Genomic DNA, 18,819 nt, shown 5'->3' with positions numbered 1-18,819 from the left:
GGACTCAAAAGAAATTAATATTAGAGATAAAATTGGCTTTTTAGTATGAGCACGTACATGTATCAATTTATCAATAATTTGTTTACAAAATATTATTTACTACACGATACATTTAGTTATAAATTTTTGTGATATACCATTGGCTCGATATGTAATTATTTATTTGGATCGATTATAAGATTACTTACTATCCTTAATTATTTAATTACCATAGCGGTGAAATAATTTTTTTTGGCAATGGTGAGCACACAGCTTACTTAATTAAAAAGACTTAATTTATAATTAAAGACAGGATAAGTATTCAAATTTATTACACATATATTATTTATTCCTTTGAATAGAACAACCAATTTGCAAGAGCATCATCACTCGAAGTGGCAGTAACATAAAATGTCTTTCCAGAATGCCCAACGATCCCAGCTACACAACCCTATTGGAAAACCCAATTTTTTACAATCTTTCGTGCAATCCTCATCGTAGAATCCGTAGATGATCCCGCATTTTTTGTTCGTAGGCAATCCTTGCTCTGTCGAAAATTTATTGTTTGACATATCAAATGACTCGTGAGATAAGATGATAAATGATTTATAATACGAGAATAATAAAGTTGAAAATTACGGATAATATGATTATTCTTGACTCTGATTTTGGAAAACTCGAATCAAACGCTTGATGAAACTAGGATATTGAGTCTTATTCTTGGCAAATAGTATATATTATATTACATATGTGAATCATATATGCACCAAGTAAATATAGGAAATTAAACTAATAGAGAATGTGAAATTCAATTATATATATATAAAAGTTAATTGTAAAAAGAGGTAGATTTAACTGCTATATGCACACGACGAGTTAGATTTACGAACTTTTTGATGGTATAAATTCAATTAATCTTACCGGGTATTGGAGTTCTTGCCATGGCAATAGGAAGAAGCACCAACAGAATGGCGATTGCAATTTTGGAGAAACCCATTATCAAATTCTTTTTTTTTTTAATTTTATTTGACGGGAGATTCCCTCGTTAAATAGAAATTCTGATGAACGTAACATCCAGAAGTCATGGGTAATTAATTAAGCGTTACTATTTGATCATCCCATGAGGCATGTTCATGTCATGCTTGTAGACCCGAGGATCATAATAAAATGGGCATGCCAAATATGTCAGAAACTAGTATAAATATAATTTCTGACAACTCATTGAAAAATAAATATACATCTAACCTCGTATGCTTTAAAACAAATTAAATAACATCGATTTCATAATTTTATATATATGTATTTTTAATACTTTTAACAATTGAAATTCACACTTTTATAAGCTTGAAAATACGAAATTTGTCATTAAAATAATACAACTAATGATTTTACATGTAACTGCAATAGTTTTCACAACATAACATTATAAGATGATCAAAGAAATCAAATTAAAATACCACACCTTTAACTAAATAATAATAATTATGTGATTTACATTCATTCTACTTATTATATTTTAGTTATATGGAGAAAATCTATTTATTTTCAAGAGGCTTACTAGCTCTTTTAAAATTTCACAAAATGGTTGTATGAAATTTACCCGAACTAAGCACCAAATACACCATAATATAAGCAAAAGACATGATTCAACATCCATCCAAATTGATTAGTTCATCCGAAATCAGTATTACTGAATTTATCATCACCACATTCCCCTCCGACAATGATTGGTTAAGCAGAGAAGAAAAGTTATCTGTTTAATAGATTAATCTGACCACACGTTACAGTATGATAAAAGGCATCAAATGATTGTGAAAGGATAGGGGACAAATAGAAACATATAAAGATTGCCAAGAGTTTCTCCTCTATCAATCACAAAAGGTCGTTTCGGTACAAATCAATTATAAAAGGAGAACCAGAGATGCTTGGAACTATACCAGATGGTGGATATCAAGTGTGGCAACTTCACTTCTTTTCCTCTTCTTTTGGTTCCTTGTCTTCATCCTTGCTCTGCAGGACCAAGATAATATTATTAAAAGAACAAGGAACGCAAAAATGTGCATTAGAAAAACAGTATACTAATTTTATAAATAATAATTAAAAAGTATTCATACTAGAATTCATTAATTTTTTGTTAAAAAACCATATTCATGGTATGAATTCTTAACGAAGATACCATCATGTCTCGTAGATGAATAAGTTACAGAACACCATGGTCAATTATCTTCTAATGACCAAAGCTAAGCAAAGAAAAATCACTCTTAGCATCCTTCTTCAACCATAAATGTTCCAATGAAATCATAAATGAAAGACAAAGGATTGCACATGAGAAACCAAACAGAAAAGGAAAAGGAAAATTTTCCAAGGATATAGATGTTATCGTACAAGACTAATACAAAGGTACCGAACACGACCATGATAAGTTTGCACTAAAATCTAATTCTTGCAGGCTAGACTTCCAACAAAAGAGACTGGGATTTCATCGGAAACTATTGTTATTAACCCAAATTTTTTTCTTTGGACACCTCATCATCCATCTACTGTAACTGTTAAAATAGGTCACAAATACATACAAGGCTGCAGTAACCAATACCAAGAGACTTTTAAGTTGTTGATGAACCACTACATAAATTTTAATCTAAACTTTGTTAGCTTTTGCCAATATCAATCATCAAACTCACCTCAGATTGACTCTGCATGGAAGCAAGTAAATCTTTGACATGGGGATCATTTGGATCAACTCCCGGAAGCTGTTCAAGCAAGAAGGTCGTGAAACAAACAATAGAGTCACAGTTCACTTCTAGTTCATCTCAATTACTTGATTAAGAGTTCATTAAATCTTCATATTAGAACTGTAGTTCTGACATAATAGACTTACAGAGGCAAGGATGGAGGACATGAAGGATTGATCTCCAAGCAGCTTATTCACATCTGTTTGGTTTGTTTGATCAGCTGTGCTGTCTTGCACAGACAATTGGAGGGCTACAAGAACATTGACAAGGAAAATATATTAAAAAATATAGTCAGGGGCACAGTCCGTTTTTTTGTAACGAAAAACCCAAAAAGGAAAAAGTAAATGATAAAATTTAAAAAATACAAAAGCCTTAATGTAGAAATAAAAAATAGAGAACAACTTTGAAAAGGGGCGTTTCGTAAATAAATAGCCACCAAAGGCAATAGATGTACATCAATTTTACAAAGGTGGTATTTTCGTAAATGAATAGCCATCAAAGGGCAAAAAAAAGAGGGAAGTCGTGTCAATGTACCAAACCACCCAACGCCCCCTCTCCGTCAAGCTTAATATAGTTTAGAGATAAAAGGGCTGAATAAACATTGGGCAAATGGATAAAAGGAAAATTGGAAAAGGGTTAAAAAAACTCTTGGAGTGGAGGTTGTTTTCATGAAATTTATAGATAAGAAGTAAAGCATATAGTCACTCTGTGCCTCAACAAGTTAATCAGACTTCAGCAAAGAGGCAACACTTCTAAGGTTTAAACTAAGAAGATGTGGCACAAAACCTAAAAGATAGACCACCATATGTCTCTAATTATCCCATGCAAATTATAGTCCTCGTCCTAGGAAAGCAGAAGAAAGAAAATTCAAAAAATGGTGCAAACAGAAAAAGAATAACGAGGAAAATATTCAGCAAGTTGAACAAATCAAAAAGGGAGATCACCAAGACAACACAAGTTCTCACCAAGTTGCAGATCATGATCATCAGCAGATGCATCTGACATGTCGGTATCCCGTACAACAGCAACAGAGGAAGAATCATCCATGGACATTTCCAGGGCCTGCTGTAACAGCGCATTATCATCATCCTGTAAATGAATCACAATCAAGTGTTACACCCAGTCAATTGCTCATAGCACTCATGCGTAAGTAGACCAATATTGAACAGTTTATTGTTCAGCAACTCAAGCATCCAAATAGTTTTAGTGAAAAAGGGAATAAAAATGAACATTTTAAACTGAAGTTTGTGCTCCAGATGGCTGTAATTCACATAAATGAGAGTATGGGCGATTTCTTATAAACCAAATAAAATCTCTTCTGATGCATGTTCCACAAACCGTAGCAACACTCTCAACCCCATAACAAAAAGTACATAAAGAGAATTTGTTTACCTGTGACCCCATTTGCTAAATTCTTTATTATTTTTATTAAGGCAGACTAATTTAAGGTTTCTCATAAATTTATCCCTCTTCAATTTGTTTTGGACAAGGCAAAACATTAACACTTCAAGAAGCACGCAAATAATCGCCATGATCACAAGTACCAGATCAGATAAGAAACTTTTGAAGAATAGAGCTTAATATAGTTCCATTTAAAAAATTTATTCATTTTTATACTAAATAAAATTATGTTAGGAGTCATCGCAAAAGAGATTCCAACCATTAGACCCCGTGTCTTGTTTTCAGGCACGGTGGTTCCTGAGTTTACATTTTCAGCCATGGTTACATCTTGTGAATTGGACTGCTGTTCTCCTACATCCTGTTTTGCAGCTTCTTCCGCAGCCTTCTTTGCAGCAGCTTCTTGCCTTGCCCTCTCTTCTTCCATTGAAACTCGAAGAGCAAGAGCAAGTTCAGGATCCAGGTTTGGATCCACACCGAAGTCAAACCCAGATACTCCACCAGCGGCAGCTGCAGCTGCTGCTGCCGCAAAACCACTGCCCCCTTCTCCATCACCGGTGAAGATAGGGGTACTGAATGACAGAAATAATGTCAAAACTAAGAAAGTACATTAAATTTGAATTGACTGAGATAGCATTTCAAATCACCTGATCAGCACATCAGAAAGAGCACTTGGACCAGGAGGAACATGAACAATATGACTGCTATCATTGTTATTAACTGCTGAAAGTAATGCCTCAAGCTTCTCAGCCTTTTCACCATCTTCTTCACCAAAATTTATAATATCAAGAGATACACTGTTCTTTTTCAATTTTCTTCCAATCAACTCTAGCACCTTCTTGTCATATTTAACAGGACTAAAAACACAGGAATTAACAATATGTAAAGTTGAAATGAAAAAAGAGGGAAAAAAACAAAAAGAGGACTTCGAATTCACATAAAGGTGAGTTATACCTTCCCGCAAACACAATTATCCTTTGTTGTTGCTTCTTGTTTTGTCGATGCTTGAGAGCCAATTGAGCCACCTGGATCCCAGCAGTCAAGTTCATCTCGCCACCAATTTCTAAGCCTAAAAAAACAAAGAACGGTGTCCATCCAGTCCCAATAATGTGGCAAATGGCAATCACAAAAAAGATAGAAGATAACTAGATTAAACTTGCATGCTCCACACAGGACACACAATGACCCAACTTTACCCCAAAATTTCTTAAAACATTCATACATCAAATGTATACTCAAACGCAAAGTCCAAACACTAAGCATTGAGAATCCAACTATACCGCCACTATGCTAATCCATCGGCCATGACCTCTATTCATTTTCACATCCATATATCATCATAGGAGACCAAACCTATTTCCTTTTGGGGCAACTCTAGAACTCTCAGCTTCGAATAACCCATGCCATTAGTCATGGAGTGCAAAATAATAATAAAAACTAAAATAGAAATATGCCATGAGACATTAAAATGGTATATACGATAATTCAGGCTGACCGTGCATGCAAGCCAAGATTTTTCCGAGATCACTAGTTGGAGTGACCAATACTCGAACACCTTTTCCTGCCATCGTTAATATTCCGACCGTGTTCTCCGGATTGGACTACAATACAATTAAACCACTTAACGTATCAAAATCACCTTAATTAATAGCACTTTGAACAAACAAGAAAATAGGATCCCTATTCACGAGAAAAAAGGGGGAGATATTTAAACCGAAATCAGTGAAAACAAAATTAATAAAATACTTGAGTCTTAGCTCCACAAATTAGATTGACGGCGTCGGCTTGAGCTTGAAATCGATTGGGAGAGTAATCACCGTTACGCATCCACTCAGAATTATCAATGCAGATCATTGTCGCCTATTTTTTTACAGAAAAACGACGGTAAAGAAAACAAATGGAAAACAATGGAACCCTAATCCCAAGGATGAAAAAAACAAGTATGAAAAGCTCGGAACAGACCTCAAGCACCATGATTGTCACGAATTGGTATCGGATTGATCGAAGAAATGGAAAGACGGTGTTTGGAGGTTTTTCGTTACTTGATAGCTTCGTTTCCACGAAAGAATTTGGGTTTATTTTTGTCGAAGGAGTTCGGATGAAGTGTGATTACTGGAGCGGGCCATATATGAGGCTATAACCCAAAATTTGGCGTGTGGGCCACACCGTAAGCCCATAAGCAATGGATTTCAAAAAGGCACGCACACACCCACAACATTTTTTGGCTGCTGGTTTTCTTACTCGCAAACCAATCAAACAGCCAATTGTTTCAGTTCAAGAATCTCGTTTACTGATTGGCGAGAATCCAATGCCCCGAAAACCTAAGGATTCTTCTGCAGGGTTTGTCCACGGAGGCTGAGTCAGGGCCTAAGATCAGGCCAAAAGGCACAGGTGCGCGCACACACATTTATATTATTTTTGATTTAGCTGTTTTTTTTTAGCTTCCATAATTTAAATAATTTTGGGTCTCCTTAATAATGAATAACGATGCAGGTTGGGTGAAGAATCCCAATTTTGTACAACAAGTTTTGTCCATCTTTATCAAGAGTAAGACTCTTGTTCGACGATCTCACGAATCTTTATCTGTAAGATGAGTCAATCATACCGATATTCACAATAAAAAGTAATACTCTTTATATAAAATGAATGACCCAAATAAAATATCTGTCTCATAAAACATGATCTATGAGATCGTCTCATACAATTTTTTCTATTGTGATAGTCATATCAAATTGTTGTGGTGAGTCTACATAAATATATAAGATATTTTAATAGGTTATAGAATGGAGCAAACCTTTGCACGGAAAAAAAAAAAAAAGAAAAAATCATAGCTTGTAACTATAATAATGTAGCAATCCTTTTTGCAGGAGTTCAAGCATGGGCGGGGGATACGTGGCTTGGATTGAGGTTCAAAAGCCACGTCACGAGGAACTTTGATTTTAGAAAAAAACAAAAATCGGATGTCTTTTATCGTTATTTGTCATTAAACCTATTTAATTTATAGTTGCTACATTATACCTAGTACTTTTAGAAATTAAATCGACTTTTCTTGAGAAACATAAGCCCACAACTTTGTTCAAATTCTAAACAAATATTTTTAAAACCGAACTGGACTGTCGGTTAGAAACATTCATATAAACCGTTTTTACGTCAAAATTGATCAAAAACATATTGAATCTGTCTTGAACTGGTGAACCGGTTTAAAACTTATTCGACCGGTTCAATTTTTTTTAAAAATTATTCCTTTCACATTTAAAATTTTATTTTATTGGTTACATGTATAAGATTATTTGGATTTTGATGTTTGTTAAAAATATTAGTTTAATAAGATTAGATATTGTTTTTTGATTTATTTATTGTTTAAAAAAATTTAAATTGAAATAAATAGATTATGAAAACATTGTTATAGGCTGCTTTAAAAAAAATGAGACTTTTGAAACCACATCATCCCCTTACCCCAGTACCCGTCCGGGTACATCATCACTTTAGAATGAACAGACAGTTTCGTGACTTTACTATTAGAACTTTTTATAACAATTATTATAATTTATTTTTTACGTCACTGATGACCGAGAGTCACGTGGATTCCTCAAAAATGGCGATTTCCCATTATTTATCTTCTCCCTCCTGCTCGCGGCAATCATCTTCGGTCAACTGATTCAAGCCAACGGCAGAGATGATTGGAACTGATGAGGAAGAAGAAGAAATCTCCACCCCACTTAGTAAGTCAGAATCCCAATTGTTTTTGGCTTAGATTATGCTCATCATGTCAACAAACTATCAAATAACCGATTTAAGTGAAAATGTGCAGTTCACAAGATCAAACCCGAACGCCATTCGGCCAATGCATCCTCTTCGGAAGAAGAGAACTCGTCTGTGGAGCAGGTGGCGCTCACCGTCCCGTTGACCGACGACCCGGAGCTGCCGGTTGTCACCTTCCGTTTGTGGGTACTGGGTTCCCTAGCCTGTGTTGCGCTCTCCTTCCTCAATCAGTTCTTCTGGTACCGCCGCGAGCCGCTGTCGATCACTGCTATATCCGCCCAGATCGCGGTTGTCCCGCTCGGACACCTGATGGCGGCGGTGCTCACTCGGCGGGTCTTCTTCAAGGGCCGAAAGTGGGAATTCAGCTTGAATCCAGGCCCGTTCAACGTGAAGGAGCACGTTCTGATCACAATCTTTGCGAATTCCGGGGCTTCCAATCCTTACTCTATTCACATCGTGAGCGTGGTGAAGATCTTTTACAGGCAGAGGATGACGTTTTGGGTGTCTTTGGGTGTGGTTTTGACCACGCAGATTCTGGGTTTTGGATGGGCCGGGCTTTTCCGAAGGTTCTTGGTCGAGCCCGCTACGATGTGGTGGCCCCAAAATCTGGTCCAGGTTTCTCTCTTCAGGTTCCTACCACTCTACTCAACTTCAGTTACTCCTGTCAGCAGTCAACTCAAATTCGCTGTGATTTTGATCTGCCATAAAACTTTACTGCAAGTTGTCTGATGATCATAAATAATGAAAACTATGAGTTACTTTTTGAATTTTTATTTAATGTGATTTACCTTTTGTGTATTTTGTGGTTGCGTGAGTTATCCTCTTCACTTTTTCTACACATGGTTGTTGGAGCTACAGAATGCAGATTATGTGCAAGGGCTAATGAGAACCAAAATATTCTTTTTTATACTCAATACATCCTACTTTTTGTTTAATCAATAGGTCTTACCTTCATTTTTCAATCAATTAAACAGTGTAAAAACTACATTAAGAGATGTTATATATTTTCTGCATTCAACAATATCAGATAATTGAGGTGGTTTGTAATCATTCCAGATTCCAATGGCAGGGCACTTCACGAGAAAGAAGAGAGAACTAAGGGTGGATTGACGCGAGACCAATTCTTCCTTACCGCCTTTATCTGCAGCTTTGCTTACTACGTCTTCCCGGGATACCTTTTCCCAAAACTCACCTCAGTTTCCTGGCTTTGCTGGATATTTTCTTCTTCTGTCTTAGTCCAGCAGCTGGGTTCCGGACTCCATGGTCTAGGAATCGGTGCTATTGGACTTGATTGGTCCAGCATATCCTCATACCTCGGCAGCCCACTTGCTAGCCCATGGTTTGCTACTGCTAACATTGCTGTTGGATATTTTCTTTGCATGTATATAGTCACCCCGATTATGTACTGGCTCGACGTCTTCAAAGCAAAGACGTTTCCCATATTCTCGGATGATCTTTTTACGTCAACTGGGGAAAAATATAACGTCTCTGCCATTGTAGATTCAAACTTCCACATTGACTTGCAGGCATATGAGCGTGAAGGACATCTCTATCTCAGCACATTCTTTGCTATGACGTATGCTTTTAGCTTCGCGTGTCTAACTGCCACCATTGTTCATGTCCTCCTCTTTCACGGCAGGTATGTCGAGAACAATGGCTTATGCACAAGTTTTGCAGTATTACTTATTCACTCTCTACCATGATTAAACTGCATTTATAAAGAAAGGGTCAAAACGTTCCTCTAAGTTAGAGACTTGACTGTTGTCAAAAACTTAGAGCTTATTGAACATATGGAACTTCTTTCCTTTTATAATTTAGCCACCTAGATCTTATTTACTATCTTGGAATTCTCCTGGATAACATGACATCGAGTAGCAATGATTGCTCCTCATGCCATATATGGCAGCCTATATTGCACAAGAATGAAGACATGACATTTTAACTATTGTATATTTCAAAATATTTGAGTTGAAATGTTATCCCCTGTTGTAGTATTTGATTAAGCATAACCACTTGATACTTCAGAAATCACGCAACTTGGTTGCCTTTTGTCCTGATAAACGTTTTATCTTCCTTGCTTATTAAAACCGCAATTTTTTTCCCCAAATAATCAACAAAGTTGGATCTCATTTTATTTTTCCATTTCAAGTTATGAGAACTCAAACACCCCAACCCCACGAATTCTCTCTTTCTTGCCAAGTATCTCCATATACAACTCTTGCTACTTTTTAATGTGCTACTATCTCAGATGGTACAGCAAAATGCAGCCTGTAATATTATGCTTGTATAGTGTATTTCTGTTTTCTGAAAGTGCAGCCTTTTTTAAACTTAGAGATCTATGGCTGCTCAGCAAGTCAGCGTTTGAGGAGAAAAAGATGGATGTACACACAAAGCTCATGCAAAAATACAAGCAAGTTCCTGAATGGTGGTTCATATGCATTCTTTTGGTAAACATTTTAGCAACCTTACTTATCTGCCATTACTACAACGATCAACTTCAGCTACCGTGGTGGGGTTTCTTGTTAGCGTGTGTTATTGCCTTCAGTTTTACTCTTCCAGTGGGAGTTATTACAGCCACAACGAACCAAGTGAGATTTATACGCAGCTAGCTAAAAATCTAAATTGTTTGATATTGGATGAGATATTGAACTTCTATTTCTGAAATCTAAGCCTTTTTTATCAGACACCAGGGCTGAACGTGATAACAGAGTACATAATTGGTTTCCTGTATCCTGGATATCCAGTTGCCAACATGTGCTTTAAGGTGTATGGCTACATCAGCATGAAACAGGCGCTAACATTTCTACAAGACTTGAAACTCGGACATTACATGAAAATACCTCCAAGAACAATGTTCATGGCTCAGGTTCGTTTGTCTCCTTTCTTCCTTCTAAACAAATAGAGGAGTGACCAGAGGTGGATTTAAGAATATCAACGTGAGAGCAAGACAGCGCTAGAGGGTGATTCCATGATATTGAGGGAGTGGAATTTAAATATTTGGAAAAATTGTGCTTGTGTGATTGAGACATTCATCACAAAATCTGACCATTTCTGCCTATTAATCAGGTGTTTGGCACCCTAATATCAGCATTAGTTCATCTAGGAACAGCATGGTGGCTAATGGACACCGTCCCAAACATTTGTGACCGAACAGCACTTCCTCCAGGAAGCCCATGGACATGCCCAAGCGACCATGTATTCTACGATGCCTCTGTAATCTGGGGTTTGATTGGGCCGCGAAGAATCTTTGGTGATCTTGGCTATTATTCAACAATCAACTGGGCTTTTCTAGTGGGTGCCATAGCTCCCCTTCTAGTTTGGTTTGCACATAAAGCATTTCGCAACCAGCACTGGATCAGACATATTACAGTTCCCGTTTTGTTGGTTTCCATAATTAACATGCCACCGGCAACTTCTGTAAACTACAACAGCTGGATTATAATCGGGTTTGCCTCTGGCTTTGTTGCATACAGATACTATCGTGACTTGTGGAGTCGACACAATTACGTGCTTTCGGGGGCTCTGGATGCCGGGCTTGCGTTTATGGGGGTATTTCTGTATTTATGTTTGGGAATGGAACATATTAAGCTTGACTGGTGGGGAACCGAAACAGATGGTTGCCCTTTAGCTTCTTGCCCAACTGCTGAAGGCATTGTGGTAAAAGGCTGTCCTGTTGTTTGAGTGGCGTTGTATATTTTTTCATGGCGCTCTACGGACTACTTTTCATTGAATTTGTTATATTTGTATCCACACTGTACAAGTAGAAAAGGATAATAAAAATGTACTGTTTAATGTTATTATTTGAAATTTGTATAACCAATTGAACATGTTAATAGTTAAATCAGATGGATAAGTTTGCTTGAGAAATTCTATTATTTAACATGTTTACATTGGAAGATTATTATTATGATTATTAAAACAAATTATTTTTTTGAAAGAAACTATATCTAGAACTGAATATTTAGTATGTTTCTATTTTTATTTTTTTAATATGATGAACTATGTGGCTTTTATTTTATATTGCACACTGGATAAATGAAATCTATGACTTATATTTTTCAGTATATACTGAATAAATCATTTGTTAACGCATTATCTTACTATCTATTGAATAAATCATGTGTGATATACTCGTCCGATGAAATATTAGTAATGAAAATCAGACTCGTAATTATTATCTAAACGTTTATTTATTTAAACAACTCTTATACTCACAAGTTATGATATTCTTTTAAAGCATACGAGAATATTTGTTTAATTTAGCACCATAACAATATTTTCAAAACAAATTTCAAATTTAACAGTTAAATCATGTTTTGAATTCTTCAATATTGGTCCTAACAAAACCCTCAATTAGAATTCGTAAACAGATGAATCTGAGTAATTGGGAAAAAGCTATTATGTAGGTTGAGATTGGTAAGTCCAAGTGCAAATTATTATTATTTTTTTTAAAAAGATAAAAACTTGTGTAAGACGGTTTCACGGATCGTATTTTGTAAGACAGATCTCTTAATCGGACATCCATGAAAAAGTATTACTTTTTATGCTAAGAATATTATTTTTTACTATGAATATCGACACGTTTAACTCATCTCACAGATAAAAATTCGTGAGATCGTCTCACAAAATATATACTCTGAAAAAAGAAAAAAAAACAAAACTAACGAATAACGATTATGTTTTTCCTTTTTTATAACATTGTTTTAAAGAAAAAAGAAAAACTTGCCACAGTTAATCGTTTGATTTGATCATCGAAGCTTCAAATGGAGACTGATAACGCCAAAGCTACCCCAACGTCTTCCTCTTTGCGGTGGCGAATCCTCCGGCGCGCCCTTCTTCGGCGCTCATCTTGTTCCGGTAAGCATCTATTGAATATTGCCATATACACGTGATACCTTGATATTCTGTTAATGGCGAACAACTCGTAGAAAATCCATTAGAAGCGATCCATTCGAATCAAATTTCTCGAAGGACGAAAATTGGTTTCAATTTGGTACCTTTCCGTTTGGTGGATAAAGATGGAGAGAAGAATCCAGATTTTTCTTCGATGGAAATACATAGAGATGTTTGTTTCTGCTACATGCTGCCTCTTCCTAGTGCTCCGAAGCTTTTTCTCCGGTTAGTTTAGTTAAATTTCACTTACGTGCTTTTAATATTTCGTTTATTCTCTCTTCTCTATTTATGGACACGTTATTTCTTTCATTATTAATTGGATCGGTTTAGGAATCTAGCGACCGTGAAAAGTGTGTTTGGAATATCAATTTCGTTGGAATTGTTCCGACTTTAATGCAGCTCGCAATAGGATTTTGTTTTTGTAACGATGCTTTATGTAGCTGTGTTGGTTGGAGAGTGACAATTGATTACTTGTGGAGCTTAACGCAGTCAAAGATTGGAAGATTGTGCGGATCTCCATGATTTTGAAGTTTGCAATAGATACAAAATTGACAACACCGGACTTGTCTGTAAGTAGAACATAATATCTCGTTTTCAACCTCATTTTGTTGCATGGCGAATATAATAAAAGTTATGATCTTTGTGCAACCATTCTCATCTGCCATTTACCACTACAATTAGCATTCGAGCTAGCTAGTCTTGTGCCACTTTTGTTTCATAAATTTATTTGTGTAGTACCAACTTAGCTTTTTGGGATATCAGCTCTAGAACTGAAATGAAGAAATATGTTAGTGATCACAACTAACATCTAGGTGTGTAAACAAAGAAAGTCAAAAATATATTTATAAGTATTCTAGAAGCATCTTTAATCTCATGAGAGGGAAACAGAATCATAAAAATTTACTAAAAATCTTTGTAGTCTCTATATCTCTCTTATTCAATTCGTTTCTCTCTTCATTCATGTTGTCTTTTGATTTTATTTTGTCACCTCCTTTTCTCACCACTTATTTGTTGGAGTACATGATTGTTATGGATGAGCTAAGCAATAGGGATAAAAGAAGTGGAAGAGGATGTGAATGGCCCTGCTTAAGTGGACCAGGTAGAGAATTTGGTGATTTGAGCCGTCAAATTCTTATTGATGTGTTGCAACAATGTTGGGCGCGAAACAGACTATTGGGAATCAATTGAGTTCAATTTTTGTTATGTGGATTTTTTCTTATTTTTCACCTTGAGGGAAAGGCGATTTTATAGGTGGATGGAATGAGGAAAAAATTGTCATTGTGATTCATCGGATCATATTTGAAATTTGCGTCGTAAGAATTTTAAGTAAGCGATTTTTCTGTTTCTGATGCAATACCTATCGCTATCAGCTATAATCAGGATGTTTTTTCCAAACACAGTCAAAATTGAGTGGTTATTTCTCCAGAATTTACTATTTTAGACTTGTTTTTGTTTTTGAATAGGTCAATGGCCTTCTGAGGATGTACTTGCTTATTATTCCTTGTCGCGCCGTGATAGCTTCAGGTTTATCACTTCTTCTCGATTTAATTATAGTCTAGTGGTGTTTTCCTTGGTTTAATTCTCATTCTTTTTCAAAATTTCCAGAGATAAAAGAGTAATTGAACTTGGAGCAGGCTATGGTTTAGCCGGTTTAGTTATTGCAATGGTCACAGATGTATCTGAACTTTTGATATCAGATGGAAATCCTCAAGTAGTTAATTGTATCCTTTGGACTAGGTCTTATAACTTAGTGAAATTTGTGAGCCCTTATAACACATCAGATCATATGTCGTTGGCAGCAAATGTAACTTCCACATTTAACTTTGTGCAGCATGCTCCAAATGAAGATATTGCCCTGTCTTTTCTTGAGCAACGTGCTTTAAAGTTTCTTAGCTCGTGAACATTGATAATTTTCAAGTTAGGAAACTAGAAACTTTCTGGGGAAAAAAGTTGTCCCTTGAATGAAGATTATTATTGATAGGAACATGATATCACTGCACCTTTGTTCCATGTTAATGTTCTACAAGTCAAGAATTATTTTATGAAAACTCGTTTGAGACAATATTGATTGACCATACTAGTTTCCTTCATTTATCAATGGTGCGTGTCTATCGTAAATTCCTTCTCACCAAGAATTGGAATTCTTAACAAGCAGATATTCAACATAATATAGACGCCAATGCTACATCATTTGGCAACACAAAGGTGAAGTCAATGATGCTACATTGGGGTCAGCATGAAGTCTCAGAAATCAATGGTACCTTTGACGTGATTATTGCAAGTGACTGGTAACTTATTGTCCTATGATATGACTGACTGGCACTCAATAAATTGTTTATATTGCCGGACAGGGTTAAAATTTTGTTATGTGTAAAACGAGAAATCCCTCTCTTGCATTAATGATGAGGGATTTGGTTTTTTTGTCAAACTACGATTTTCCAATCAGCATGGACCTTTTTGGGCAATCCTAACATACCTGGAAGAAATTCGTTTTTAGCATTATATCAATCTCACTGGTTTCCTTGCTTGGACCAGCAAGAATTTTTTATTTTCTGATTTTGCAGCACTTTCTTTAAGGAGTTCCACAAAGGCCTTGCTCGAACAATCAAATGCTTGCTAAAAGTAGATGAACCCTCTGAAGCCCTACTTTTTAGCCCCAAAAGAGGTGATTCGTTGGATAAGTTTCTCGCTGAAGTCAAGGACAATGGCCTGCACTTCAGCATAACAGAGAACTATGACACAACCATTTGGAAGCGTCATCAAGAATTTCTTAGTGGCGATGAATCCTGGCCCAACTACGAGCCAGATCATTGTTACCCTTTATTGGTCAGTATCAAACACTAGAATCTTGTCATTTGCTTTTGCCATTTCATATCTGTTGCCTACATTGCTTTTAGATTCGTTATATTCGTTTTAACAAAGAAATATGGTCGTCGTTGTTAACACTACTACATTTGAAGCATTGATCTTTGCAGCTACTTCCATGCCTCGTGTTTCATGCACGTCTTTGTTTATGTTTATTCTTCTGATAGGCTTCAAGTGCTTATGCCTTTTTAGGAACTGGCACCACCTTTCGTTATAATGAACCTTAGTTTGTTGGTCCTCGGAAAATACGCAATAAAAGTGATTTAACATATGATCGTGACATATTTATTAAATATTTTAAGTCACACTTCTGATGATCTTATATGTAATATATGATACGATTCAATGAATGACTTGTAGGGTTATAATCCGATTTAATCCGTATTTTGACAGTTTTTTTTTAATCACATACGATTTCAAATTGTGCTTGGTATCATGTTCTATCAAAAAAGTAATTGTGCTTAATATCATGCTCCATTCATATATGATTGGCATGCGGATACTAAATTGTTGTTAAATATAGTAAATACATGATACCCAATTGCATATGCAAAATCAAAGTATTAGGTAGAACAATATGTGAAAAATATCTGAATCATGTTGTAGGATGCATACATGGCATGTCAACTGGATTTGTTGAAACAGGATGGAGTGTAAGTCTAATTTATATATATACACACATGGCATGTCAACTGGATTTGTTGAAACAGGATGGAGTGTAAGTTTATATATAATTTTAAGTAAGTGAGAGGTTAGCATTCCATGTGGACTTTTTGGCAAAAATATACAGTGGGCCCTTAAGTTTATTTTAACAAATAGTAGTAGTAAATAAACAAACAAACAAATACGACTTGAAACCAACAAGGGATTGATTTTGCGTTCCTTCTTTCCGTTTGCTGAGAGATGTACATTTTTTACCACTGATTTAAAGTGGTGTATCGGGCCGGGTTTCATTCATCTAAGCCCAAAGATTTGTACAAACTCCATTTTTCCTTGGGTTATGAGTCAGGTGAACTCCAAATATCAGATTAAGTAGATGGCCTAACTAACTGCCAAACAGCTGATACAAAGGTGATGAGAATGGAGGTGAACTGCAAGGGAGCAGCAGCAGATACAATTGACACACGGGTGGGCACAGTTACTTCCCCTTCTCTTGATTTCTTTTTACTGCACAAAATTATCAATTATTTTTGCTAATAATAAATAAAATAGGATAAATAATGCACCCAGACCGACCAGTACTATATATAATAAAATTTTCTAAATAAAATTGGGATTGTGTTTGGTTTGCAAAAAAGATAGGATCAGAGGATTACCGATCAATATAGTTATTTAATGAATATTGTCGAGGAGCTTTTAATTCTAAAAGATAATTAAATGGATTTTTTTAAATTATTATTTAATTTGAAGTTATTTATTATTTAATCTGGAATTCGAGAGTTTGAAGTTACCCGGCGACTGAAAGAGGGGGGCAGAAAGTGATGACATAATCGGATGAAGCACAGGTAAATGTGCTGCTCCTATCATCATACGCGTAGCTGTAAGCCCTGGGGCACGCGTTCTTGAAGAACTCTGAGTATGCACTCGGTCTGCAAGTCTCCGGCGTCCTGTACTCGCCGCTGCAGCAATATCTAGAATCCCTGAAGGCCTCACAGGCGCTCCTACACGCCACGCAATCCCCCGAGCTGCTGCTCACCACCTTCAGCTCCTGAGGGCACGCGGCGTTGAGGTCTGCACTGCATCCCGTGTACGTACAGTTCCCGTCTCCGACCCCATTATGTGGGACCACCAACACAGGTAGATTGAACCCATCGACGAGGCTGACGTCGTAGAAGTCAAGCCCACTGAAGCCGTTGAGGGTGAACTCAACCAGGGTAGCTGGAGGCACCGCACCGTTGCCCCCACACTCTACCTTTCCGGAGACACAATCGCCAGTGATGCAGTTGAAAATCCCGGTGGTGGAGTCTTGGGCACAAAATGTGCGTCCCCATAAACGGCCAGACCAAGAAGAGGGTACATGTATAGAAACCGAATCGCCGGAGTTGAGCACAAATCCGGTGGATGAAAGCTGGGGAGAATTAGCGTTTGATAATATCCCCGGCCACACAGCATGGGAGCACTGGTTCGCTACCGTAAATGTCGCGGAACACACCACACCTGCATGGCGCACAACAAACATGTTTGCATGAAAATATTATGAAAAGATATTCAACCGAGTAGAATTAATTAAATACCTGGCATTGATAGAAGGAGACTTGAAAGGAGAAGGGATTTAAGGAACTCGTGTGCTTCAGCCATCTTTTGATGAAGAAGGGAAAAAGAGCAATGAATGCGAAGAATGAAGATTGTCGTTGCGGGAAACTGAGAGTACTTGAAAAGTGAATATTCGACGACTGTGTTTTCTATTAAATCGTACGGATGAAATGTTTGTTTAATTGAATATTCTAGCTGTAATCTTGAAGCTATGGTGGAAGTATTTGAAACTCGGATTCTTGGTAATGAACAAAGACATAAGTTACTATTGAAGTTATTTATATGAACTCTTTTGGCTTATTCAATTCATCAAAACATTTTAGGAAATTTCAATAGGACGACAAAAAATATTATAGTTAGATTATTATGTTTGACTGGAAAGCATAATCCTAGCATTAATTGAAAATTTCAAACTAATGCTTCCTTTGGTGGATATATTTGTTATATATAATAATAGAAAGTAAAAGAAGTAGGATTCGGAGAGCAAAGTGGCAACAATTTCGAGATCAGGCAGAGTCAAATACGTGGAAACTCAGAAGCCTCTTCCGACAAGTTTACTTATGATTGTGGAATTTGACTAATTTCAGAAGTCAGACCGACGATTCTCTTGTTGCGTTTGTCATGTGGGGAAAGTCCTCCAATTTATTGTAGTTATGACTAGTCAAATAATTAACGGCATCAAGGAATATACTATATATCATGCATAATAAAACTTGCAAAAGTTTATGAGTGGATTTGATCTATGTAAAATATTATTTTTTATGTTCAAAGTATTATTGTTTATTGTAAAAATTATTATTTTTGTTATTTATGTTATGAAGAAATATCATGTAATATACGATGATTTGAGTTAAAATTATAATTATTTTATATCAAAATAATGACTTTTCATTAACTGCGTTATGATACAGTTCCACTAGAAACCTACTAAATACAA

General features: G+C 36.2%; 4 protein-coding genes across 8 annotated transcripts; 2 read left to right on the top strand and 2 right to left on the bottom strand.

The window, feature by feature from the left end:
• Positions 1–1,710: 1,710 nt before the first annotated feature.
• LOC140836459 (26S proteasome non-ATPase regulatory subunit 4 homolog) lies at positions 1,711–6,227 on the bottom strand. 2 transcript variants are annotated; one of them, XM_073201993.1, is made up of 10 exons: positions 6,072–6,227; positions 5,856–5,969; positions 5,605–5,710; positions 5,064–5,178; positions 4,757–4,966; positions 4,372–4,681; positions 3,677–3,800; positions 2,858–2,961; positions 2,661–2,729; positions 1,711–1,989 (listed from the first exon to the last, which is right to left on the bottom strand). In XM_073201993.1, the coding sequence occupies exons 1-10, from the start codon at positions 6,081–6,083 to the stop codon at positions 1,945–1,947; spliced, it is 1,209 nt and encodes a 402-aa protein (XP_073058094.1). In that variant the 5' UTR covers positions 6,084–6,227; the 3' UTR covers positions 1,711–1,944. The 2 variants fall into 2 exon arrangements, with proteins under 2 accessions (XP_073058094.1, XP_073058095.1); XM_073201994.1 differs by having other exon boundaries at positions 1,711–1,983.
• Positions 6,228–7,672: 1,445 nt separating this feature from the next.
• LOC140836457 (oligopeptide transporter 7-like) lies at positions 7,673–11,738 on the top strand. The gene is made up of 6 exons (XM_073201992.1): positions 7,673–7,831; positions 7,921–8,500; positions 8,941–9,510; positions 10,204–10,459; positions 10,555–10,737; positions 10,938–11,738. The coding sequence occupies exons 1-6, from the start codon at positions 7,786–7,788 to the stop codon at positions 11,550–11,552; spliced, it is 2,250 nt and encodes a 749-aa protein (XP_073058093.1). The 5' UTR covers positions 7,673–7,785; the 3' UTR covers positions 11,553–11,738.
• Positions 11,739–12,569: 831 nt separating this feature from the next.
• Positions 12,570–16,757, top strand: LOC140836454 (calmodulin-lysine N-methyltransferase). Of its 4 annotated transcripts, none has more exons than XM_073201989.1 (8): positions 12,570–12,728; positions 12,800–12,989; positions 13,254–13,333; positions 14,228–14,288; positions 14,370–14,485; positions 14,920–15,052; positions 15,329–15,590; positions 16,639–16,757. In XM_073201989.1, the coding sequence occupies exons 1-8, from the start codon at positions 12,635–12,637 to the stop codon at positions 16,663–16,665; spliced, it is 963 nt and encodes a 320-aa protein (XP_073058090.1). In that variant the 5' UTR covers positions 12,570–12,634; the 3' UTR covers positions 16,666–16,757. The 4 variants fall into 4 exon arrangements, with proteins under 4 accessions (XP_073058090.1, XP_073058088.1, XP_073058089.1 ...); XM_073201987.1 differs by lacking the exon at positions 16,639–16,757 and adding an exon at positions 16,236–16,301; XM_073201988.1 differs by lacking the exon at positions 16,639–16,757 and adding an exon at positions 16,236–16,301 and having other exon boundaries at positions 12,571–12,728; positions 12,812–12,989.
• A 319-nt stretch (positions 16,758–17,076) lies between these two features.
• LOC140836455 (thaumatin-like protein 1b) lies at positions 17,077–18,170 on the bottom strand. Its single transcript, XM_073201991.1, has one exon. The coding sequence runs from the start codon at positions 17,806–17,808 to the stop codon at positions 17,077–17,079; it is 732 nt and encodes a 243-aa protein (XP_073058092.1). The 5' UTR covers positions 17,809–18,170.
• Positions 18,171–18,819: the final 649 nt, after the last annotated feature.

This window comes from Primulina eburnea, chromosome 7 (genome assembly GCF_022965805.1).
Source record: "Primulina eburnea isolate SZY01 chromosome 7, ASM2296580v1, whole genome shotgun sequence".
NCBI lineage: Eukaryota > Viridiplantae > Streptophyta > Magnoliopsida > Lamiales > Gesneriaceae > Primulina > Primulina eburnea.
Note: the sequence above shows the minus strand (reverse complement) of the source record. Positions and strands in the feature narration are given on the sequence as shown.

Excerpts from the sequence above, each read along its gene's own strand:
- LOC140836457 (XM_073201992.1), top strand. The coding sequence starts at position 7,786 with ATGATTGGAACTGATGAGGAAGAAGAAGAAATCTCCACCCCACTTA. Across the intron at positions 9,511-10,203 it reads GTCCTCCTCTTTCACGGCAG|AGATCTATGGCTGCTCAGCA; the intron begins GTATGTCGAGAA and ends TTTTAAACTTAG. Across the intron at positions 10,738-10,937 it reads GAACAATGTTCATGGCTCAG|GTGTTTGGCACCCTAATATC; the intron begins GTTCGTTTGTCT and ends CCTATTAATCAG.
- LOC140836455 (XM_073201991.1), bottom strand. The coding sequence starts at position 17,808 with ATGTTTGTTGTGCGCCATGCAGGTGTGGTGTGTTCCGCGACATTTACG.
- LOC140836459 (XM_073201993.1), bottom strand. Across the intron at positions 5,711-5,855 it reads TTTGTGGAGCTAAGACTCAA|TCCAATCCGGAGAACACGGT; the intron begins GTATTTTATTAA and ends ATTGTATTGTAG. Across the intron at positions 3,801-4,371 it reads ACAAGACACGGGGTCTAATG|GATGATGATAATGCGCTGTT; the intron begins GTTGGAATCTCT and ends ATTCATTTACAG.
- LOC140836454 (XM_073201987.1), top strand. The coding sequence starts at position 12,635 with ATGGAGACTGATAACGCCAAAGCTACCCCAACGTCTTCCTCTTTGCGG. Across the intron at positions 14,486-14,919 it reads AAATCCTCAAGTAGTTAATT|ATATTCAACATAATATAGAC; the intron begins GTATCCTTTGGA and ends CTTAACAAGCAG. Across the intron at positions 15,591-16,235 it reads ATCATTGTTACCCTTTATTG|GATGCATACATGGCATGTCA; the intron begins GTCAGTATCAAA and ends ATCATGTTGTAG.